This window comes from Mastomys coucha, unplaced genomic scaffold (assembly GCF_008632895.1).
Source record: "Mastomys coucha isolate ucsf_1 unplaced genomic scaffold, UCSF_Mcou_1 pScaffold23, whole genome shotgun sequence".
In the NCBI taxonomy this organism is placed as follows: Eukaryota; Metazoa; Chordata; class Mammalia; order Rodentia; family Muridae; genus Mastomys; species Mastomys coucha.
This window is the reverse complement of record NW_022196906.1, coordinates 113,423,804-113,448,165: the sequence shown is the minus strand read 5'-3', so window position 1 is coordinate 113,448,165 and position 24,362 is coordinate 113,423,804. Positions and strand designations below refer to the sequence as shown.

At 53.2% G+C, this 24,362-nt stretch overlaps 1 protein-coding gene across 1 annotated transcript in view; it reads left to right on the top strand.

Annotated features, from left to right (window-relative positions):
• The window catches only part of Scn5a (sodium voltage-gated channel alpha subunit 5), a 101,687-nt gene that overhangs the window by 19,734 nt on the left and 57,591 nt on the right, over positions 1-24,362 (top strand). The window contains exons 3-7 of the mRNA XM_031343503.1: positions 1,954-2,072; positions 11,750-11,839; positions 13,092-13,220; positions 20,255-20,346; positions 23,726-23,956. Coding sequence (XP_031199363.1) covers positions 1,954-2,072; positions 11,750-11,839; positions 13,092-13,220; positions 20,255-20,346; positions 23,726-23,956 — 661 coding nt within the window. The remainder of the gene's footprint in view (positions 1-1,953; positions 2,073-11,749; positions 11,840-13,091; positions 13,221-20,254; positions 20,347-23,725; positions 23,957-24,362) is intronic.

Here is a 24,362-nt window from a genome sequence, read left to right as displayed (position 1 = left end):
GGCAAGGCTGAGGGGATGAACAGGCCATGGCTGCTAAGGCATGGAGTGTGGGGAGCCTTGTGCTGGGCTGCTGTTGTTGCCTGGAGAGCGGGAGGAGAGCGTTGTGTTGTTTCTACAAGAGACCCTTCCCTGCACCAAATGATGCGACAGACATGCAGGTCTCCTACAGAGGAACAAGCTGCCCACACAACTGTCCACTCGTGGGCCTGATTGTGGGGGTTGTGGCAGGAGGACAGGCTGGGATCTAGAGGAAGGCCTTTCCAGGAAGGCTAGGCACCAGAGACCAGAGTGGCCAGCTCCATGCTAGCACAGAGCAACACCAGAGGGACTGGAAAGATAAGTACAGTCAGTGTGGGGACCTGTGTAGCATGTGTCTGTCTGTCTGTCTGTCACGATGGTTAGAAACAGTGTTTTGGAGACTAAGAGCCTGAGTGTGCACTTCTGTGTGTGTGTGCATATGCATAGGTGCACGTGTGATCAGCTATGGGTGCAAAGGGACACACACACACACACACACACACACACGCACACGCACGCACGCACACTCCATCTACACAGACAGCAGGAGAGCTGACCTGGGCCCTGAGGGACACACACACTCTATCTACACAGACAGGAGAGCTGACCTGAGCCCTGAGGAACACACACATACACACACACACACACACACACACACACACACACACAAACACACACACACTCCATCTACACAGACAAACAGCAGGAGAGCCTATCTGAGCCCTGCTCCTAGGCTGAGGATTCAGAACTTCTTGGTTCAAGTGACTGGAGTAGGGTTAGAGTGAGATGTGAGTGTGAGCTGTGGGAGTGAGTGGGAAGGCTCAGGTCTTGCTTGCTCAGAGCTGATGGAATTAGGATTAGGGTTAGGGACACGGCTGAGGATGAGTCTAGGTTACCAAGGGGAACAGAAAGGACTAGGCAGGACTCAGATGAGACCAGTAGTGAGCAGGGCAGGTGACCCTAAGGACAGAGCCCAGGCTGCCCTTACAGGCCACCCCCAACCCAGCACAGGTCGCCAGGCCTCACCCCCAACCCAGCACAGGTCGCCAAGGACACCATCTTTTTTTGTCTCTATGTATCTGGGAATGCTTGATGTCTGGTGAGTGCCCTGGGTTCCATCCTGTCTCCCTTGCCATCCCTGGCTACACCACCTGAGGTCTCACAGGCTGGCACCCCATGGAACTCCTAGTTCTGATCTATCCACTCATGCTCACTATGGCCTACCAGCCAAGGTTAAATAGGACTTTGTCCCATCCCTTCGGCCCATGAGGATGAGTGATCTCAGAGCCTGCGGCCACCATGCCCCTGGTGGGCTGGCTCCCTTTGGCTCCAGCTTCCACTCTGCAGCCTCGAGGTCTCACAGTTCCCCTGCCCCATTATGCCAGACAGGCATATCTTCTAGAAACGAAGGGAGGTCCTCAAAGTCCAGGCCATGAGTGCGATTTGGAGGCTGACCTTTGACCTTAGGCAAGCATGGACATGGACGGCTCTTTCGCTTTCCTTCCTCACCCATAAGTCTCTGCTGACCCAGCTGTGAGCAGGACTCTCTGTTACAGTTCTGTGCAGGGTGGGAGAGGGGGAGGGAGGAGGCCTCCCTGGGCCTTACAGGCGTCTGCTGTGGAGGCAGCTGGCACGGACCTGGGGAGTGTTCTTGCCTCCGCCTCCCAGGGGCTGGCGTTATAGGCATGTGCCACCATGCTCGGTTGAAAGGTCCCCTGTTGAGAGGGTAATTCTAAGACTGAACTAAATCTAAACCCACCTGACATCACCCAGACTCCACCTTCCCGCTCTTCACTCATGGCCCAGGAGTGGGTGTCCAAGGTGAAGGGAAGTCCTTCCTCCTTCATTCCCTCCTCACCCTGCAGCCATGGCTTCAGGGCTCCTAGGTGATGGCCAGCTCCAGACCTAACTAACAACAGTTCCCTCTGTCCACAGACCTTCATCGTGCTGAATAAGGGTAAAACCATCTTCCGGTTCAGCGCCACCAATGCCTTGTACGTCCTCAGCCCCTTCCACCCGGTGCGCAGAGCAGCTGTGAAGATCCTGGTACACTCATATCCTTCGCTCTTCATCCTTTATGGTTGCCTCTGTCCTGGGGTACACACAGGTGCTGAGCTCAGGCCAGGGTGGTGCCTGGGTCCTCTCACTCCGCCTGGGACAAGCAGCATAGTTAGAAATCACCAGTGGACGGTCAGAAACATAGAGCCCTGACTGCCACCCTAGACACGCTGAGTCGGCGCCAGCATTTTAACACGATCCCTAAGGGTTGTTGGGGTGTAGGGAAGTCTGAGAACCCCTCATATCTCCTCCACTTCTTCAGGAGGAAAAATACCCTTGAAGCCGAGGAGCTGGGGTTCAGAGGAAATGACTTCCCAGCATTCCCCTGTCTCTGATGGCTCCAAATGTCTCCACCCACCACCACCCTGAGCCCTCTACTCCTGGCTGGCCCTTGCAGAGTCTCAAGCCTAGGAAAAGCCATTCCTTGGGATTTTTTTTTTTTAAGATTTATTTATTATTATATCTAAGTACACTGTCATTGTCTTCAGATATACCAGAAGAGAGCATCAGATCTCATTATGGATGGTTGTGAGCCACCATGTTGTTGCTGGGATTTGAACTCAGGACCTTCAGAAGAGCAGTCAGTGCTCTTACCCGCTGAGTCATCTCTCCAGCCCCCTCCTTGGGATTTTTCTAAGGTCTCTAGGTTTTTTTTTTTTTTTTTTTCTCATGTGGGCAGCGCTTGCTTCTGAACTAGGTGTTGACAAATGTTTGCAGTTTGAGAGCTTCTCAAAGAACTCTGGTTAGCGTCCAATTACATAAACTGCGGCCTAAAAATGCTTCGTGCCTGCTGACAGAGCTGTTGGAATGGAGCAGAGGGAGAAGCGGCACCAAGCCAGCCTCGGGGTCCTAGTTCAGGCAGCACCTGAAGGGGGCCACCTTCTCTGGATCTCATTTTTAAGATACATTCGTACTTACTGTGTTTTTATGTGCATGGGGAGTGTGGGGGTCAAAGGGCAAGCTGTGGGACTCAGTTGTCGCCTGTGACCGTGTGGGTTCCAGGGTGGTCAGGCTTGACAGCAAGTAATTTTGCCCCTGAGCCAACTCGCTGGCCCAGTCACCTCTGGATATCAGAGAAGGGATCAGAAGATGGAGTCACAGAGAGGGTCGGTGCAGTCCACAAAGGCAGAGGCATACACACCTTATGGTGGAGACCTGGAAACCAGTGCCACCATAGCCACTGGTGACCTAGATGAGGGCATGCTTGTAGGACATGCCCATTGTCCTTTGGTTAGTTGATTTTGGCTTTCTGTTGTTTTAAATTTTGTATTATTTTATGTACTTATTTATCCATTTACTTGTGTGGTTGGGGGAAGCGTATACAGATCATGGTGTGTATGTGGAGGTCAGGAGGCAGAAGTCTTCTTTCCATGATCTGGGTCAGGGGATCGAACTCAGGTCATCAGACTTGGCAGCAAGCACCCTAACCCACTGAGCCAGCCCCGGGGCCAGAAGTGCCACCTTTCATCTCTGTCATGTTGCTGAGCTGCAAACGATGGTATGTACTAGTTGTGGGTATTGCTGACGGGCTGGATAGAGCTCCGGCAGCCCTTCCCAGCCACCTCCAGCCCGACTCTGAATGGGCGTTTCCCCGGCAGAGAGCCCCCTAAGAGTGACGAGTCTGCTACGAAGTGGTCATTCCCTCCAGAGTGTGGTCACAGATTTGTAGAAGGAATAGAGTTGAGGCAGGAGGGAACCAGTTTCCTTAGTGCTCCGAGCTGTTCTCCAACCCGCCACAGGGGTGTGGCCACCCTGAAAGCATCCTCCAGCCTCATCCGGGGCTGCTTCTCCAGGTATCTAACCAACCCGGTGCTGTTTGGCAACCACAGAAATCTCTGGAGATGCAGCCGGGTCCCTTGACTCTCCCCAGGCACTGGCTGTGACTCGCTAGGCAGATGAGAGCTGGGAAGCACGTGGATGAGGAAGACAGTGGGACATGGGGGCGGGAGGGGGGTGGTCCTCAGCTCAGCCCGAGGTGCACTGAGGCGTAGCTCCGAGGCTATGAGTTTCTGGCCCTGTCTGGTAAGACCAGCCTCGAGGGCCCCGAGCTGCCTGCCTGCCTCCCCCAGGGCAGCCACCCCAGGGAAGTGATCAGGCCTGTGAGGCCCTACCCTAGGCTCCGTGGCTCTGCCGCACTCCTTTACCTGGGGCTGGGCTGATAGCCCCCGACAGCGCCACCTAGTGGACGAAGGGGCTTAGGTTTGTAGTCTTTGGAAGCCCACCCAGTCCCAGTGCCCCCAGCCTCCTCAGTGTGATGCAGCACCGGGCCTTCCAGTATCGCTGGGATTTTGTAGAAACGGCAGAACCCTAGGCCCTACCTGGGAACCTGCATTTAGTCGTTCCACCTTTCAGGATGTAAGGGTCTCCTCTGTGCCACCCAGGAAGTTGAGTTAAAACTCGGGGCTTTCTAGAGCAGACTCTAGCTGAAGAGCCAGGCATCTGCAAGCCGTCCGCCGCCGACTCCTGGAAGGATGTCGTGTGCCACACATGCTAATTCACGAGCATTGCTTTTATTACTTTTTAAATTCTCCATTTCTATTCCCATCTCTCAGTTCCTCGCTCTCTTTGTGTTTGTGTGTGTGTATGTGAGTCAGTGTTGTATGTGTATATGAGTGTGCGTGAGACAGTATGTGTGATTGTGTGTGTGAGCATGTGTATGTATATGTGAGTGTGTGTGAGTCTGTATGTGATAGTGTATGTTTGTGTGTTGTGTATGTATGTTGTGAGTATGTGTGTGAGAGTGAGTGTGATTATATGAATGTGTGTATGAGTGTATGTGTATGTATATGTGTATGTGTTGTGAGTATGTGTGTGAAAGTGTGTGTGATTTGATTGTATGTATGTGTGTGTGTGAGTGTATGGGTGTGAGAGACTGTTGTGATTGTGAGTATGTATGTGTGAGTGTGTATGTTGTGATTGTGTGAGTATGTGTGAGTGTGTATGTGTGTGAGTGTGCATATATGTGTGAATATGTATATGTGTGTGTTGTGAATATGTGTGTGAGAGTGTGTGATTGTGTGTGTGAGAGAGTGTTGTGAGAATGCATGTGTGTGTGAGTGTGCGTATGTGTGTGAAAATGTATATGTGTGTGTTGTGAATATGTGTGTGAGAGTGTGTGTGATTGTATGTGTGAGAGAGTGTATGTGAGAATGCATGTGTGTGAGTGTGCATATGTATGTGAATATGTATATATGTGTGTTGTGAATATGTATGTGAGAGTGTGTGTTATTGTGTGTGTGAGAGAGAGTATGTGTGTGTGAGAGTGTGTGTGTGTGTGCACGCGCGTGTGTGCGCATGTGTGTCTGCTATAAGGGGCTAAGTTCTTGTGGATGTCAGATCCTCGTGGAGCTGCAGTTACAGATGGTTGCCTGCTCCCCAGTGTCAACACAAGTTCTTTGCAAGGACACTGTTCACTTTTAATTTCTGAGCCATCTCTCCAGCCCATACAACTCATTTTAAAGTATGTGATTCCATGATTTTCTTAAGTGTAATAATTCTAAGGCTGCTCAATCATCACTGCTACCTATTTCTAGAGGATTCCATCAGCCCCCAAACTGGGCTGAGCCTGTGCCCATTAGCTACCACAGTACAGTTCTTTTTGAGCCAGGGACTTGTTAGGTAGACCAGGCTGTCTCAAATTTGTGAACATCCACCTGCCTTCCAGCTGCTGGGACTAGAGGTGTGAGTGCCACTCCCCGCAGCACAGAGCAGCTCTGCTAGGCTTTTAGCTTTTTTCTGAGGGCTGTACTCTCGATCCCAGCTTGACCCAGAACTCAGAGCATCCCCCAGCCTCCACGTCTGGAGTACCAGGGGTCGTGGGTCAATGTGCCTGGTTCAGCGGAAAGTCTGGACTCATGTTTTCAATGGTAAAGTTTCACTGTGTTTAAACTCCCACATCCATTCAAATACCCACTAAGTCTCCACATGTGCAGAGTTGTGTTTGATAGTCTTTGTAGGCTGAGCAAAGAAATTTAAAGAGGGGCAAGAATGCATCCTGGTCTCCTGTGACAATTTAGGCTCCTGGTGTGACATGCAAGTGCCACCACTGCTCTGGTCTTTGTCCTGAGCTTGTGGTATGTCCCTAGGAAATGGCTGGAAAAGTAAATACGGGCATGTAGAATTGATTTGTTCCTATGTATTTTTGTCATAATTCTGCAGAATGTGTTCCTGCCACGATTAAATAAAAGAAACTAAGGGAACTCTGAATTCCCGTGCAGTCACATTCAGAGCCCTAGTGCCAAGAATCCGTTTGTCTTCTTCGGTGCCCAGGAGCTGTTCACAAAACCCTCCCACGCTTCTCTACCAGATTCAAATGGGCAATCAAACTAAGTGTGTGTGTGAGTGTGTGTGTGAGTATGTGTGTGTACAGTGTGTGTGTGTGAGTGTGTATGTACAGTGTGTGTGTGAGTGTGTGTGCACAGTGTGTGTGAGTGTGTGTGTGAGTGTACAGTGTGTGTGTGAGTGTGTGTGTGTACAGTGTGTGTGTGTATGTGCCCAGGAGCTGTTCACAGAATCCTCCTACGCTTCTCTACCAGATTTAAATGGGCAATCAAACTAAGTGTGTGTGTGAATGTGTGTGTATGTGTACAGTGTGTGTGTACAGTGTGTGTGTGAGTGTGTGTGTGTGTGTCTGTGTGTGAGTGTGTGAGTGTGTGTGAGAGTGTATATATGTACAGTGTGTGTAAGTGTGTGTGTACAGTGTGTGAGTGTATGTGTGTGTCTGTGTGTGAGTGAGTGTGTGTGTGTATGTACAGTGTGTGTGAGTGTGTGTGTACAGTGTGTGTGAGTGTATGTGTGAGTGTGTGTGTGTGAGTGTTGTGAGTGTGTGTCTGTGTGTGTACAGTGTGTGTGAGTGTGAGTGCGTGTATGTGTACAGTGTGTGTGTACAGTGTGTATGTACAGTCTGTGTCTGTGTCTGTACTATGTGTGTGTGTGAGTGTGAGTGTGTGTGTGTACTGTGTGTGTGTGTGAGTGTGTGAGTGTGTGTGTGTGTACATGTTCATTGAACAGCAGAAACAATGACAGTACCCACCCATGTTTAATTCCCTTCTCTTTGGGAGACTTAGTTGCCCAGTTGTCAGGCAGTCTCCGTGGTTACACAGGCAGTCTCCGTGGTTGCACACACAGTCTCCGAATTTGCACACACAGTCTCCATGGTTACACACACAGTCTCCGTGGTTGCACACACAGTCTCCGTGGTTGCACATGCAGTCTCCGTGGTTGCACATGCAGTCTCTGGTGGCATTTTAATTGTGAATCTGGGAGTGGGTGTTTGGGACAATGACACGGCAGGGTTGAAGATGTTCTGCTGTGCACATGGCTATAGAACTGGTCTTAGCCTCTGCCCACACAAAGGACCAGCTTGATATTGGTCTGAAACTAGCAAGCAGCACGAACAGATGTGTCCTGGCTGGGAGTTCAGATGACCCCTAAGTCTGGTACTGGCCCTTGCTGGGCTCTTTGGGGTCTTGGAGTATTTAGGGACGGGGTCTGAAAGTCAGGGGCTTGGACTAGGTGGGGAGAGATATTTCTCGTCATACACAAAGACTAGTGTGTCAGTGCAATCCCTAAAGCTAAGGAAGTCAGGTGAAGCTTCTGAGGTGCCAGACAGACAGAAGGACATGAGCTTAGTTCACCCCAGCTCATCTCCAGACCTGGGAAACCTAGACAGTGTCCCAGAACTCGCTCATCTTACTGATCAGGTTTGTACTCATCTCTCTAGCTGCATCCTTATGTGTATCCACATCGCCGCCTGTACAGCTACTCTCTGGAGTTGTCAGTGATCCATCCACCCAGAGTAGAAAAATCCTGGTTTTAACATAGAAGGCTGTGTCTGGGCCTTCTATAGAACATAGAAGAAGATGTCTGGGCTGACTGGTTGCTGGAACAGTCTTATATGCCTCCTCCACGGAGCCTTCCTGCCCAGCCCCACTAGAGGCACAATGTCCCATTTTGTTGTGTGTCAAGGACAGGGCCCTGCTGTCATGCATCCATGACCTGGTAATGTTCGCTCTTTTTTTTTTTTAAGACAGGGTTTCTCTGTGTAGCCCTGGCTATCCTGAAACTCACTCTGTGGACCAGGCTGGCCTTGAACTCAGAAATCCACCTGCCTCTGCCTCCCAAGTGCTGAGATTAAAGGCGTGCGCCACCACAGCCTGGCTGACGTTTGCTCTTTAAAAGATACATAAAGGCTGCAGAGGTGGCTCAGTCCGTCAAGTACTTGCCTTGCAAGCATGGGGACCGGACCAGAGATTATCCCAGAATCCATGTGAATAGGCCGGGCATGGTGGCACACAGCTGCAGTCTCAGCACTAGGGAGGTAGAGACAGAGATCCCTGGAGCTCTTGGTCAGCCTGATCGACTCGGCAAGCTCCAGGCCACTGAGACCCTTCCTCCAAAAGCAAAGGTGGAAGTTCCTGAGGAATGACGCCCAAGATCGTCCTGTGGTCTACACACACCATGTATACATGTGCACGTGTACCTTCACACATACATGCATATACAAGACGACACCATTTTCTTGCCCTTCCTGTGTGGCACTCTCCATCCAGTACCATGGCTGGTAAGGAACAGCATGCTTGTTGTCAAGGGAGGGTCAAGGTGCTGTAACTAACATGATGTCATCCTCCATTCCAGAGACAGGAGAGTGGACCAGAGGGTAGCTGAGTCCCTTCTGTAGAGAGACTGCTCCAGAGGGTCTCCTGAACCCAGAAGGGTACCCATGGGGCCCAGGCCAGCTCCATCCTCCATTGGTGCTGTCCCTTGGGGAACCAGGCAGCTCGCTTCTCAGAGTGCACACCTATCATTTTAGAGCGCGGGAGGCTCGCGCTGGGCGGAAATCAAGGTGTCTGCAGGGCTCCGCTCCTTTCTGGAGCCTCTGGGGTGAGGTGTGTTTCTAGGTTTGTCCTCTTTCTGCGGTACAGTCTCACACTCCTGAGCTCATGCACTGTCTGAAAGAGAGCAGTGACCATGAGAGCAAGAGCCTCATACCCTCCCGACCCCGTGATGACTGCAGCTGGATAATCCAGGGAAACGGTGCTTACCACATCTGCAGTGCTACATCACACTTGCTGTTCAAGCGCACAGCGCTGGCTACCAGGGGTTCAGCAGCCAGCATCTTCGGGCAAGCATCCTGCCTGATGCGGCGACCTTCAACTGGACCGACTTGTGCATCCATTTTCTTATCTCTTCAGATGGGGGCAAAACTCGAACCTCTTAGGGTTATTAAGGGAGTCAGGCTGGCTGATGTGCAGAGCTGGGCTCCTAGGAGGGGCTCAGCAGGTATTTGCTATGGGCACTGTCCTGTACATACTTCAAAATTTTTCTTAAGGTCTTCTACAGTTCAGCTGTGGGTCCGTGCAAGTGGAGAACGCTGGCTGAGGGCCTCGTAACCTGTTCAGCCACTGAGAGAAGTTTCATCCCAGAGCCTGGCTATGGAAAGGCATCGGGGATAGGGATGGGATCCTTCGATCAGTGTCTGAGCCCTAGAAGACAGACAGGATGGTAGGCCTGGCATAGTGACTGTTCTAGTTTGATTTCTGTTGCTGTGATAAAACACTGACCAAATACAGCATAGGGGGTGGGGGGAAGGGTTTGTTTGAGCTTATGCGTTATGGTCCTGACTGAGGGAAGTCATGGCAGGAACTTAAGAGCCTGGGGGTGGGGGGAGGTGCGGTGCCACTTACTGGTTTGCACACAAGCTCTCACTTAGTGAGCTTTCTTACATGACCTGGGACCAGCGTCTGCCCATGGGATGGTGCCGCCCACAGTGGGCTGGGCCCTCGTACGTCACTAATCCATCAAGACAGTCCTCCACAGGCGTGCCACAGGCCAGTCTGGTCTTGGTAGTCCCGCCGTTGAGGCTTTCCTTTCATGGCTTGGCTGTGTTAAGTTGGCAATTAAAGCTAACCAGGACCCTGCAGCATGGCATATTAAGTAAGGACCCCAGGGCCTGTAGCCATGCCCCCTCTGGCTGGGCAGTCCTGTAGGCCAGCCGTGAGTTGATGAAACAGCCTGATCACCTCTCTCTCTTTTTATGAGAAACTAGGGAATTAATTATAAATGAGGCTGCTTTTCTAATTAACTGGGCTATCTAGGAGCCTGGAGGTAGGATGCATATTCACCTGGCCAGACTCGATTCACACACAACCCAAGCATGCAACAGTAAGGGACAGCCTGGGCTCAGGAGCATGGAACTGTTTACAGAGGAAGAAGGAGACCCTGAGATCTGGGCTGCCCTGGGGAGTCACCTTTGGCAGCCACGTGCTCAGGGCTGAGGGTGGGCTGTGGTGTCCCACAGCCTGGAGGCAGCCACAGGGAGTGGTCAGTGCAGCCTCTCTCTGGGGTGGGGAGGGGAAATCTGTGAATACAGCCAGGTCCCTGGGGCCCCCAGTCCCTAGGAGAGCCGGGGTCTGATCCTTCCTCATCTTACAGAAGCCAAGGACAGAGTGAAGGAAGTCGGTCAGAGCTTTGTCCAGCTGAAGCAACAGCTAAGACACAGCTGGAGTTGGGGATGGTGGGTTAGCTGGGACCCCACAGCTGGAGTTGGGGATGGTGGGTTAGCTGGGACCCCACAGCTGGAGTTGGGGGTGGGTTAGCTGATACCCGGGACCCCACAGCTGGAGTTGGGATGGTGGGTTAGCTGGTTAGCTGATACCCGGGACCCCACAGCTGGAGTTGGGGATGGTGGGGTAGCTGATACCGGGGATGCCATAGAGATACCCAGGACACAGGGGTAGTGTTTGCAGAGTCCCCTTTCTGGCAAGCAAACAGATGGGTTGACATTCAATGAGAAGCCACAGGCTAAAAGGGGGATGGCTGGCCTCTGGGGGTGTGGTGCTACAACAGCCAATGAGTCGAGGTGGTCTTCGGGGGGTGGGGGGGGTAGGGGCTGGGACCTTCCTGATGAGGGGATTTTGAAAAGCCAGGAGTGCAAGGCATGGGACTAAGGTAAGAGGCAGGTGTCGAGGCCAGAAGCACACCGGAAATGCCCCCCTCCAGCATGGCAGCTCACTGCCAGGTGTGCTTTGCACTGCGGGCAGAAGTCAACCCTAGGGTTTGGGGTGTCCCTTCACCCCACACTGGGTCCCCCAGAGATCCCTGCAGGAGATGTGGTGCCTAGAGGACACAGAGAATGGACTACTTGCTCGGTAGGGAGGCCTTGATGCTAAGGACTCGCAGCACCGGTTCACTGATCTGGCAACATTTGCCTGGCAGTGACATCAGGCCCATCCCCTTGGCGGCTATGGTGGCTCAGCTGACCTCCTCCCGTTGACTTGTGTGGTCCCTCCCACAGCTTTCTTTGGCCTCTCTGTAGATTTGTGGATGGGACCTCTATGGTCTCCTGCAGCCTCTTCCGTAGCTTTCAGAGGGAGATCCCTTCTGTGGCTTTATGGGTAGAGTTTTCTCTTAGTTTCTTGTGGCTCCCCCCATAGCCTTCTGAGGGATTTGTGGGTAAGCCCCTCCCACAGCTTCCTCTGTGGATCCTCTGTGTGGGTTGTCGTCAGCCCCTCCCACGGCTTCCTCTGTGTGGGTTGTCGTCAGCCCCTCCAATGGCTTCCTCTGAGGACCCTCTGTGTGGGTTTGTCGTCAGCCCCTCCCACGGCTTCCTCTGTGGATCCTCTGTGTGGGTTGTCGTCAGCCCCTCCCACGGCTTCCTTAACTACAGCATCACGCTCTTCAGCATGCTCATCATGTGCACCATCCTGACCAACTGTGTGTTCATGGCCCAGCATGACCCTCCGCCTTGGACCAAATATGTTGAGTGAGTATCTCCGGGGGCCTCTCCTCCTGCCCTATCCCTCCCTTTCTCTCCCATGCCACCCGCGGGCCCTGGAGTTGCCAGAGACGGAGGCTCCGCCCAGACCTGGAGTCCCGCCCAGGAGGGTGGCCTTTGCTCAGCTTCTGCCCGCCTACCATTCTCACGCTTTATGCTTGTTCTAAGTTGGTGGCCTCAGAAGTGGAAGCTCTGCACACTGTCTATGGGGGAATCCTGCCAGCCCCTAAAGAGGGTCATGCCAGGCACTGTCACAAGATTAGGAAGCATTATCTCTGCTAACCCGGGATCTGCACAGCCCTGTCACCAGATGGGAAGACTGAGGGCTGGAGCCCAGGCTGACCTGAGAGGCAGCTGGGAGCACAGCAGCAGCAGGAAGGCAATGGCGGCCACCTCCCTGCTCTGGACTACACAGTTGCCTTGGCCCCCACCCGAGTCCTGCCTCCTACAACTCTTTGAGGTTTTAGACCCCTGTCTCTGAGTCTTCCCTTCCTGAGGAAATGTCTAATTCCTCCAGGGTCTAAACAGACTTGGTGGGCCCTTACCACACTCAGCTCCCGGTTTATGAAAGCCTCTGGAAGGTTCAGCTGCCTCTCCTATAAGAGTGGCTTGGGAAGAGGGCCAGGGCTGGTGTTGCCATGGCTGTGCCTGGCTGCTCTGAAGCCTGCGTTACTGCCCTTCCCGGGGGCCAGCCCCAGGACACGGCCATTTTGGATTCCTTGGGCTGCTGTAGGCAGAAAGGATCTACCAGCCTTACACACTAGAAGACCTGCACTCCCTCTAGCCCAGGATAGGCAGCTAGAACCCTGGTCCTACGTGCCTGAGGGTGTCCCTGGTCCCCATTGCTAGTGGCCGAGAACCCACCAGCATGACTAATGATCAGTGACTCTCCCTATCCATGGTGTTCCGCTGTGTAGACTCGGTAGTCACCATATGCCAGGGGTCATACTCCCCAGAGCTGGAGTGAGGGATACATAGGGCTCTTCCAGCCGGGGTGAAAGTGAAGAGTCCCCCAGACACGTGACAGTCTCTCTGTAAGGCAAAGGGGCAGGTGGAGTTGTTAGCTAGATGTTTGGCACAGACCGGCAGCACCCTATTAAAGCTTTATCACATGGCACAGGCCACTGTGATGGCTCTGGTGTGAGGAGCTGCCCAGGGTTCACACCAGGTGGGAAAGCTTATGAACCCAGTCTGTAGGCTCCAGTTCCCCTGACGGCCTCTGATGGCCTCTCCTCCTCAGGTACACCTTCACTGCCATCTACACCTTTGAGTCTCTGGTCAAGATCCTCGCTCGGGGCTTCTGCCTGCATGCATTCACCTTCCTTCGGGACCCGTGGAACTGGCTGGACTTCAGTGTGATCGTCATGGCGTAAGTACCCAGCTCCTCACACCAGGGCGCATCACACTAGCTATGCAGGGTTGGGTTGAGGCAGGGTTTTTGTGCCCCGTGTCCCGGGTTCTCCAGGTTTCCCTGCTGTAGTTCACATAAGCCGCAGTATGCCACAAAGGAGTGCCTGCCTTGCTGTGTGTGTGGCAAGGTGAACACAGGGTAGACTTACAGCTCATTCTAGCAAGGAGAGGCAGCCCGCCAGGGACACAGTGCTTGAGCATTCTGGCTCATCTAGGGACCACGATAGCCCTATGTGAAAGGGGCATCGTTGATATCCGTATCTATGTGAAAGGGACATTGTTGATATCAGTATCTATGTGAAAGGGACATCGTTGATATCAGTAGCTACGTCTTGGTGTTTGGGCTAAGGTCAAGCCAAGAGTCTGCTTCAGGCATTTGGGAGGCTGAGCCTGAAAGATTGACTTTGAGGCCAACCTGGGCTTCATAGTAAGCATATGTGAGGTGAGCCTGGTTTAACAAGACCTGATCTCAGGAGATGGAGTGGAGTGAGGTGGATTGATTCTGCTTTGGCTGCCCCTGTGCTATCCACCAAGAAATCCAGCCCCAAATCCCAGAGACCGATGACCTGGCATCCAAGGTAATTAATAGTGAGCCTTCAGTAGAGAAGCCTGGGGAAGCAGCCAGCTTCCCCTAGAGCTTGTGCCAGGAGAGCTCCTGTCTGGCATTTCTTAAAAGCCACTGACCCAGCTCACAGGGTGCTTGCCCTAGCCGAGGAGGTATGCTAGAGGCAAGCCAGCCACGCCCGGCCTTTTGACATTGCAAGATGACACGATCATCTATGAAGTACATGCCCTAATCCACACAATCTTGATATTTTCACCAAGTTCACAATTTTCTGTCGAGCCTGGGCCATGAGCATCTGCATGGGGCCTCTGGGCTACAGGATAGACGTATCCCTTAGTCACATTTTACAAGCAAGAAAGCTCGCACCTGGATCAGGACACTCAGGAACCCACCACAAAGTGATCACGCCCCGAGGCTTGCTGTAGGCCCAGCTCCAGCTTTAATTCCTTTCCTAGGGACACTTGCAGAGTGTTAGGAGTTGAGGTGCTCCTGCACCGGATGTCAGGAACCAGGTACCTGTCTCTGTTGAGACAACTGACTAAGGCAGGGCTGTTGTACTGAAGTTCTGGTCAAGAGCTGACCTAGCATACCCTTTCTTCAAGAGAGGACCCAGTATGTTCTAGACTGAGTCCTGCACCTCTACAAAGAGCATGCTAGGAGTTGTAGTCCATGCCTGTGCAAGTCCTGGCCTCCCTGGTGAGACAGAGGCTTAGTTCAGTTCCTGCTTTCTTGGATTCTTGGATGTACCTGAGCTATGCTCTAGAGGAAGGGGAGCTGAGAGGGGAGCTGGGCTCTCGGGATGCTCTTGGGACACCTTCAGGCTGGATGGAGAACGTGGTGGATGGATAGTCTATCCAAAGCTGTTTCTAGGTGTTTGCAAACTGATTCCAGGCCTCCCGTTTTCCAGACAGAGAAGCAGGCTCAGAGACAATACACCACCTACCTGAACTGCAGACACACACCTGGGTGGAGCTGAGTGAGCCAAGGAAATAACGATAAGACAGGAACTTGAAGAGCGATAGCTGGGGGTAGACCATAGTGTCTGTCCACAGAGGTCATGTCAGAGCCAGGAGGGATGAGAACTGCTAAGGGGAGAGGGAGAGCTGGCTAAGCTGCGAGATGATGGAGCCACTGTGTGGACCACAGACTGGAGATAAGATGTGTAGAGACAGACAGGAGCTAATGGTCTACTGTCAAAGCCAAGAGAGGGAGGGAGGGAGAGAGGTGGGAGAGAGGGAGGGAGTTGGAGAGAGAGAGAGAGAGAGAGAGAGAGAGAGAGAGAGAGAGAGAGAGATGGAGAGAGAGAGGAAGAGAGGAAGGGAGGGAAGGGGAGAGAGAGGGGGGGGCAGAGAGGCAGAGACGGAGGGAGGGAGAGGAGTGCAGCATCTGAGCAGAGCAGAGGAACCCTAGTCAGTGCTGGGTATTCTGAAGATGACTGCCAGGTTTTGCTTGGAACCCATGGTCATGCGGATGGCAGTACCGTTTGTGGGGGGAGGCTCAGAGGAGGAAGGGAATCAGAAGTAGAGAGCTATGGAAGGATGGAAGGGTGAGATACAGCAGGAGTGTGGGCAAGTGACCCAAGGTGGAGGCACCAAAGTGAAGACACTGAAAGCCAGATAAGAAAAGCCAGGACTGAGCATGGCACAACACGTCTATGGGACATGCCAACATCCTGAGGTCAAGTAACAGGGTATTCAGTTGTTAAGAGCACTTTCTGCTCTTCAAAGAGAGGACCTGGGTTCAATTCCCAGCACCCATTTTGAGTGGCTTACAACCACCTGCAGTTCTAGTTCCAGGGGACCTGATGCCCTCTCCTGGTGTCCACCAGCACTGCACACACGTGGCACACATTCACACACCTGGGCACACACATATACAGAAAATAAGTACTCTCTTTTAGGGAGCAGAGGATTGGTGAGATGGCTTAGTGGTTAAGGGCACTGGCCGTTCTTTCACAAGACCTAGGTCCAGTTACCACACACAGATAGTGGCTCACAACTGTCTATAACTCCGGTTCCAGGAAATCTGACCTCTGGCCTTTGTGGGCACCAGGCACACAAGCAAAATACCCATACACATAAAATAAGAAAGGAAGGGCCTGGCACACAAAGATCAGAGAGAATTGGCCAGCAAGCAAGGAAGACACCCAGGAGATTGGTACCCAGAAACCAGCAAGAAAGACTGTTCAGGAGGAAGCGGGCAAGTGCAATGACAGCCAATGGCTCGTTAGACTTTGGGTGGCCACTGGTGCTCCTGCCAAGGGGTCACAATGGAGTGGGAGGCTCTACATCCCGGTAGAGAGGGTCTGGGTGGGGGGAGGAGTTGTGAAATACAGGTATTTAGTTCTTAGAGTTCCTGTGAAACGAGACAGAAAATGGCAAGGTGGCCGGAGGGAAATGAGGGTCAAGGAAGGCCTTTCAAAGAAGAGAGACTAATGGAAATGATCCTGAAGAGAGGGGACCTCTGATGAAGGCAGGAGGGGGCTGGGGGAATCACAGGAACAAAGCCCTCGAATTTCCTGACTGAGTGGGGCTCCGGGCATGGAGGTGAAGAACTGACCTTCAGCTCAGGGAAGGCAAGAGTTCTGGCTGGAGGCGGAGGTAGGCTGACAGAGCTGATGAAGAGCGAAGGGGGAATTTCTCTTCTGATTGCCTCTATTTTCTCCGTGAAATAAGAAGCAGGATCATCAGGGAGAATGGAGTGGGGAGACGAGAGGGAGAACTTGCCAGGGACTGAGGCCACACTGGCTGGGCGTTTGAGTGCAGCGGCAGGCTGGGCTCTGGCTCTGGGGTCTCTGCAGGCTGCAGGGGTAAGCAGTGATCTACCCACCATGAAGAGCTTCAGGCAAGAGAGCAGCCAGCATCTGTCTGGGCCTCACCTGTCTTCTGCATCCTGGACCTACAGAAAGTTGCCATGGAGATGCTCCTGTTGTCAGGAGAAAGCCTTCACCAGGACCTGGTGCATAGAGAGAGCGCCCTCTGTGGCCTCATGCTGCTACAGGGCCCTGTCCCCATCCTCCAGTGGACTCCATGGCATCCACTCCTACTCTCAAGCACAAAGAAAATGCAATGTGCCTCTTCCTGATGAGCCCAGCCACACCTGTGCCGAGAACAGGCATGGCAGAGGAGCCAGACGCCATTCTTGGATAGTCACTGCAATGCGGAGCTTCCACAGAAATGGCCAGGACAGAATGGACTGCTGTATTGCTAGCTTTCTGCCCCCGGTCAGACCTTCCCCTCAGCGTTGATTGATGTCCACTCTGCCTGGTGAAAGCCAGTTAGCTACCCACCCACCACTAAGAAATGTTCTCTTATAGAGAAATGGGTCCCCAGGATAATCCAGGGAGTCTCAGGCTGGGCAAAGTCGAATGAAGTGAAACTGACCATCCAACCTTCCCTTTTACCTTTGGGGAAACTGAGGCTCAGAGAGAACTGACCTGCCCATAATGACAGCGTCGGCAGCTGTGCTGGGACTGAATGCCAGTGTCCCACCTCCGCCCCAGCTGCACCTCCACCTCTGGACAGACTTCCCTCTCACACCCCACCCAGTTTAGAAACTGGTGCAAGGGGTGCTGGGAACCTGCCAGGCTCAGGTCACAGGCCAGAGACTACCCATACCCCAAACTGGGCATTACCTGCCAGCTAACACAGCCTCCCACCTTCTGGAGTTGTTATGGAAACCAAACCCAGAGGGAAAGGAGGGAGGGCACAGAGGAGGGGGTGGTCACCACAGGAGCTAACAGCATGGGTTCTGTTGTCTCAGGATAAGGGCCGGGCAGGGGGAAAGCCAGCATGTGCCAGTCCTTGAAGTTCGGCAGCTGCCAGATGGGGCTGGTGAGACAGTGTAGGCCTCTCACCCACCACCCTCTGCTCTTTCATGGCAGGCCCATGATCTTACCCCACTTGCCTACCACCAGCCAGCTCTTTGGCCAGCTAAGAGGTTGATTGGCTTGTGGGGCAGTTTGCCCACCCCTTACCCTGTCTATCCATGTCACCTCTGAGGACAGCTCTCTGCCATGATAGGGTCTCCTTTGTTCTGCCACATTTGCTCCCACTGCCCCCCAAAAGAGACCTTAGGAGGCCTGGTGTTCCTTGGTAGGAATAGCCAAGTTCTATCTAGGTAGCCACCTTGTCTTGTGCTACCATGGTCCCAGGCTGCCTGTCACTCAGCTCTGGCTCCTCCTTCCAGACTTCCTCCCACCCCTGGCTGGACTTCCAGCCAAATCCCACCAGCACTTAAGTTTCATTTCCATCCACATGGTGGTGGCAAGCCTACCAGGGGCATAGTTGTGGGTCCCCTCTGCTGTCACCAGCCTGTCCTTGTCTCCTGGGATCCTGGCTCCTTTGCACTCAGCACTCACAGCTGAAGAGGCAGGACCATCTGCTCAGAGCTTTGAAGGCAGGGTAGGTGGGTCAGGCAGGTCTTCCCTGAGACACCAGCAGACAAACCAGGCTTTCAGGGGTATGAGAGGAAAGCAAGATGGTCAGTTCCCTCTCTTTCCTGTATCTTGTGCTCCTGGAGCCATCTTGAGAGCACTGAGGGAAGGGGGAGGGACAGGCATCACAGGCCACACCAGGAGTCCAGCGATGGGGATCGGTTGGTTCCTCGGACATCTGAGCCGAGTCTTCCGTGAAACAGCGGTGTCAGCAATATTTCAGGCTCAACCGTATAGTCCTGTGGCGATCAAGACAGTGACCAGGAACGGGATGGGGACAGAGGTCTGGGGTGTGGGTCAACCAGGAGAGGAGAGGAACTCTAATGCTGGAAGAGCTTGCATCAAATTAGCCATCGTCTGTGAGCCAGAACAAGGGAGGCGATTTCTGCTCCTCAGTGGATGATGGATCCGCTTGCTGCACCAGAATGTGTAAACAGAGACACATCTGGGGGGTGGAAAGGAAGCCACGGAAAGGCCTTGGTGGGCCAGAGAAGGAAGACATTGGGAATAACCCATGCCTAAGAGGGGAACAGACACATCCACAGGACCCTGTGACAGTGGATGGACCCCAAGAGGGAAGACAGCCAGGCGAAGCTGGCCCCGATGGTCCCAGGACATGGCGTCCTTTGACAGCCTTACCTGGAGACAGTAACAGTCCTTGGAGGACTTCAGACGTCCTGAGCAGTGTGAATCATGATGTTCTCTGTGGGTCTGGACTGTTGGGTGGACCAAACTATGCAGGACTGATGGCCTGGCCTGACACCACCCAGACATCTGGGCCAGACACACTTGGTTAAACATCAGACACCCCGAGTTCGACATCCTTTGTTAAACATCGGATTCCTTCAGCTAAATGTCAGATGTCCTGCATGTGAGGCCTCTGGTTAAATATCACAGGTCATCTGCCACTGTCCCAATGGCCTTGGTCACGTACTGTGCATTTGTCTCTCCAATACTTTGTGGTCATGTGGCCTGCCCAGTGCATGCATGGCCTCACATTCTACTTGAGCACATCCCTGCCCCTTCTCCAGACAGCTGCCTTCTCCTTCTATGCCCGTAGACATCAGAGATGGACCGCTGTCCAAGTTCAAGATGGGAATCTCATAGCCGCTCGTCTCTGCCAAGCCTCCCTCAGACCAATGCAGGACAGCCATAGAACAACCTCCCTACCTTCTTCTAAAACCTCCTCCATCTCGGGACCGATTTTCCCCACGAATTCTCACGCCGTCTCTTGTGAGATCATAGCCTATGATCATTCTGCACAGAGAGAGCTGTGGTAAGGAAGAGCAAGTGAGCAGTTCCCAGACATCCAGCGGCCTCAGCCAATGCTTCGGAGTCAGTCAAGTACACAGTGTTGGAAGACACGGAGAAATCCTAGGAAGACCGGAAGCCCACATACTTCCCACATTGCCTCCTGGAGCCATTTCCCTCTCCACACTGATGTGTCCCCAGCCTCAGACCTAGTCTTGGAGTTTTATGTTCAGTCCCCAGAGTCGCCGCCTCCTAGCACCCGTTGACCTTGGGATCATCCCTGAGAAAGCCATCCGGGAGCTTGCTGTGCACACCCTTAAAGCTGCTAGGCTAAGATCAGGTGTTGAGAGGGTGATGGGTCAGGAGGAAGGCCAGGGGAGGGCCCAAGTCTGCCACCTCACCACACAATGGGACCAGAAGGGAGGGGTGGGGGTAGGCACACTGCCGGGAAAAGGGAGAGGGGTAGGGGTGGGCACCTCCGCTTTGTAACTTGCGGTAACTGTGGTTTGGTCCCACAGGTATGTATCAGAAAATATAAAGCTAGGCAATTTGTCGGCTCTTCGAACTTTCAGAGTCCTGAGAGCTCTGAAAACGATTTCAGTAATCCCAGGTAAGGCCAGGTTTGCCTTCCGACCTCAGCCACAAGTGACTCTCTCTCTGTTTCCCGCCCTCTCCTCCTCTGACCGTGTGTCTCCTGTTGGTGTGCTGTCATTGTGTCGTGTGTGAATCTCCCTTGTTACAGGTACACAACTGAATTTGTGGACCTGGGCAATGTCTCAGCCTTACGCACCTTCCGAGTCCTCCGCGCCCTGAAAACTATATCGGTCATTTCAGGTGAAAAAATCAGGTTAAAGGCCGAGGCTGGAGGGACACGCCTGGGCCTTTCCAGCCACCTGGGAGGCAGAGCTGTCTCCCAGAAGGCCCTTTAGATGTGCCTGTCACCAGAACACCTTTGCCAGAGCTGGGAGGTAGTGGGAGGATCCTTCTCCCTGGAACCTCAGAATGGGTTCTGGACCCAGCCAAGCCCACTCTTAGACACCGGGCATTCAGACCAACCCACGGCAAGACAAAACTGGTCCCCAATGCTTCCCCAAAATGCTCAGTTCTTTCTCCAACCTGAACTCAGCTGCTTTCCTAGTAAGAATCTGGAGCTCGAATTACAGGAAGCAACCAATGCTGGTCAGGAAAACAAAAAGGTGGTGTTTGAGAGAACCCAGCACACCCCCAGCAGTCTTGTGACAGTGCCAGAGCCCAGCCTCGTGTCCCATATGGTGACTCGTGCAGGCCTCAGCCCTGATCCCGAGACGCAAAGCGTCGTCTGTTGACAGGCATCATCGGGCCTTGGCGTCTTCCAGCCCTCGCTGCATGGCGCAGTAGAGGTTTAGCAAACCATGCATGGTAGCCTCGGGAAGAAATCCTCCGTGACAGATGTTGGCAACTGTACCCTGGAAACCTTAGCCTCAGCAGTAACCATTTCACTGGTCCACACAGGAAAGTACCCAGAAGCCCATCTGTGTGCAGTTTGGTGCTAAAAGGGGCACCACTCACCCTGGCCCGTAGAGCCTCTCACCCCACCCCCTCTTTACCTCACCCTCTCCAGGTTAGCATGAGCTTAGACTCCATCTATTTTATGCACTTGTTCTGGAGGAGCAGGGACCAGAACCTAGGAGCCCCTGTGAGTACAGAGCCCTCAGAATGGGCAAGTTACTTAAGAAGGTGGCTAGAGGGCCGGGGAGCAGGGTGTGGCTCAGTGGGGAGTGTACTTATAGCTCCACCTTGAGGGCCTGACTTTAGATCCCCAGAAGCCACATTTAAAAAGCTGGTCATGGTGGCATGTGCCTGTGATCTCACACTGGAGAGGCAGAGATAGGAGGATCTTGGGGAACTCACTAGCTAGCCAGTCTAGCAGAAAATGGTGAATATCAGGTTCCATACGGGACCCTGTCTCAGAATGTAAGGTGTAGAGCAGTAGAGGGAGACACCAGATTGCCTCTCTACACATGGAGCTGCCCCAGAGCTGAAGAACTCCCTGGACCAACAATAGCCTCTACTCCTAGAGGGGAATGCTGGTGGCTTCCAGGCCTGTTGCTAACCTTAGGGCATCAGGAGCCAGAGACCCTGGGCCACAGGTTAATTTCATAAGCATAACTCCTCCTGACCATTCTGTATTTAGACTAAATCTCAAAATATCTCTCCTCAGAACCTGCTTAGTATGTCCACCGCGAGGCCATGTCTTCCCAGTGTGCCACACTAGTGTCCCAGATTCCTGCCATGATGGGGTGACCCCTCAGTAACTCCCATGAAGCAGATGTCACCAGCTGAGGGGAGTCTGAAGGGAGTCTGCAGTTTCTGATGCCTGGGAGGCTGACAGGAGATGTAGCCTGCCTGAGCTACCGAGTGGTTCGAGGCCAAACAAGAATCTTGTCTCAAATGTTTTAAATTCATAAAAGAACTGAGATGTAGACAGGTATAAAAGGTTTGCTTAAGGTACCCAAGACCCCTGAGTCCGATTCCCTAAAAGACACAAGGTAAAGGGGCATTAACAATCCTTTCGAGGTCACCAGCAGCTAAGAGAGGCCTCAGAGTGGATTTAGAAAGTGGTGTTTGCATCTAATGGAGTGTTGCCTGCAGGAGTCCCCAGGGCCGAAGCCAGAGGGGGCAGATTCCAAACACCTGCAGCTTGTCTAAACCCATTCTTGACATAAGTGATCTCTCTCTCTCTCTCTTTGTTATGAGGGAAGATTTTAATGGGTGGGTGACCTTTGCTGCTGTCTCCACAGGCCCGAGCAGGATTGCTTTGCCAGCCCTGGTGAGACTATTTTGGGTCAAAGATCCTTAAGCTTGGCTGGTGTGGTACAGTCTGATGTGGGCATCCAAGCTCCAGCCATATCCCTGTCGTGTCCCCCTGAAATACATCACTCCCCAAGCTAGAGGCCCGGCACCACACACGTGTCTCCCAGTAGGTGCTCAGAGTTCTGAACTGTGACGGACACGTGGCTGGCTCTCTACCCGACTCCCACCCACTGGGCAGTTGCCAACATGTGCCAGGATGATTTCCATGGAGTCCCAAGTGCCAGAGCCCTTGGCAGGCAGCAATGATGGTATCATTGTGAGGGGGCCGTGCGCTTCTCTCTTGTCCATCCGTCACTGCTTCCCTGTCTCTGGCCCGAGGACATAATAGTCACAGGTGCTCCTAACACATTAATGGGCTGGACAATGGATGGATGGGGCTTAACCTGAGATCTGGCCGCTTGGGGGCTGGGGCTGGGGGCCCTGCTGCTGGCAGCAAGCCCCTTGCCTCTGATGCTCTGCTCGCACTTGCCCTAGGACAGTAGCTGAGGGTCAGATGGGATGTGTGCACACATGCTTCTCTGTCACTCCGCTGTATGGTGCTGGCTTCTGCAAGGAGTTGAACCATGCAACTAACAGATCACAGCCACTCCGCTTTGGGAGAATGGGAGGGGTGGGGAGGGCTCCAAGGATCAGCAAATGAGGCAGAGGGGTGTATAGTTCAACCTGGTCCCTGCCTGTAGCCTTCCCCAAAGATGGTTCTACACTCTTAGGACATCACCTAACCCTGCCAAACCTTCCCCCCACCCCCTGAGCCCCATGTCTGCCCTTTACACTAACCAGCCACATCCCAAGCACAGACCCTGGCTTCCTTAGCTTCATTCCAACGATTGAAACCCACAGTAGACAAGACAGCTGGCCCCAGCGGTAGAGCAGCAGGAAGACCTCCCACCAGGACCAGCTGTGTCGCTCCCATTTCCAGACCAAACTGAGGCCCCTTTGCACTGACTTAAAGTGGGTCTGGGCCTCAGCCTCCTCTGTCGTGGCCTATGTTCAAAAGGCCAGACTGGTGCACTTTAGAACGTAGCAGCCACGGTGGGACCTTAAGACATTTTTCATCCACTCTATCTATATCTTCCTATGCTGGGCTGGTAGAGAGTGAAGAGTTCTGATCTCCTCTGAAAACACAAAGCTGGGCTGGGCTCTTTGCCCTTGGCAGTCACTGGTCTTAAGACCGCTGGTCTTAAAGGCCCAGGAAGCCTCCTTCACTATATCTGTGCATTGTGGTTGCCATCCCTATCCACAGCCCAGTCAGTGCAGGACCTGGGGAGGCCCAGTGCCCTTCCCCGGGCCCAGCCTCCATCCAGAGGATCATAGAGCAGACTAGCTGTGGGTCACCCTGTGCTCCGTCTCACTTCCCCAGGCCTGAAGACAATCGTGGGAGCGCTGATCCAGTCTGTGAAAAAGCTGGCTGATGTCATGGTCCTTACCGTCTTCTGCCTCAGTGTCTTTGCCCTCATTGGCCTGCAGCTCTTCATGGGCAACCTGAGGCACAAGTGTGTGCGTAACTTTACTGAGCTCAACGGTACCAACGGTTCTGTGGAGGCTGACGGCCTTGTCTGGAACTCTCTGGATGACTACCTCAACGACCCAGGTATGGACTCACTATGCCTCTGGAGAGAGAACCAGGAGGCCATCAAAGCTGGGTGTCTCACACCCAGGCTTCGCTTGTGGGTAGCAGGCAAGTCTTTAGGCCCATCCAGCCATGGCTAGGACTCAAGGCAGGCTAGGGGTGTCCCCTCGTAGGTGCTCAGGCTAGCTGGAGAGATGGTGTTCAAAGGGTGGGATGCAGTGGGAGGTGGGGGGAGTAGGGAGATGGTTCAGTCAGCAAAGTGCTTGCTATAAACATGAAGACCTGAGTTCAACTCCCATGCCTAGATCATAAAGCAACGTGTGATAGATAGATGGATGGATAGATAGATGGATGGATAGATAGATGGATGGAATGAAGGATGGATGAATGGGTGGGTGAGTGGGTGGGTGGATGGATGGATGGATGG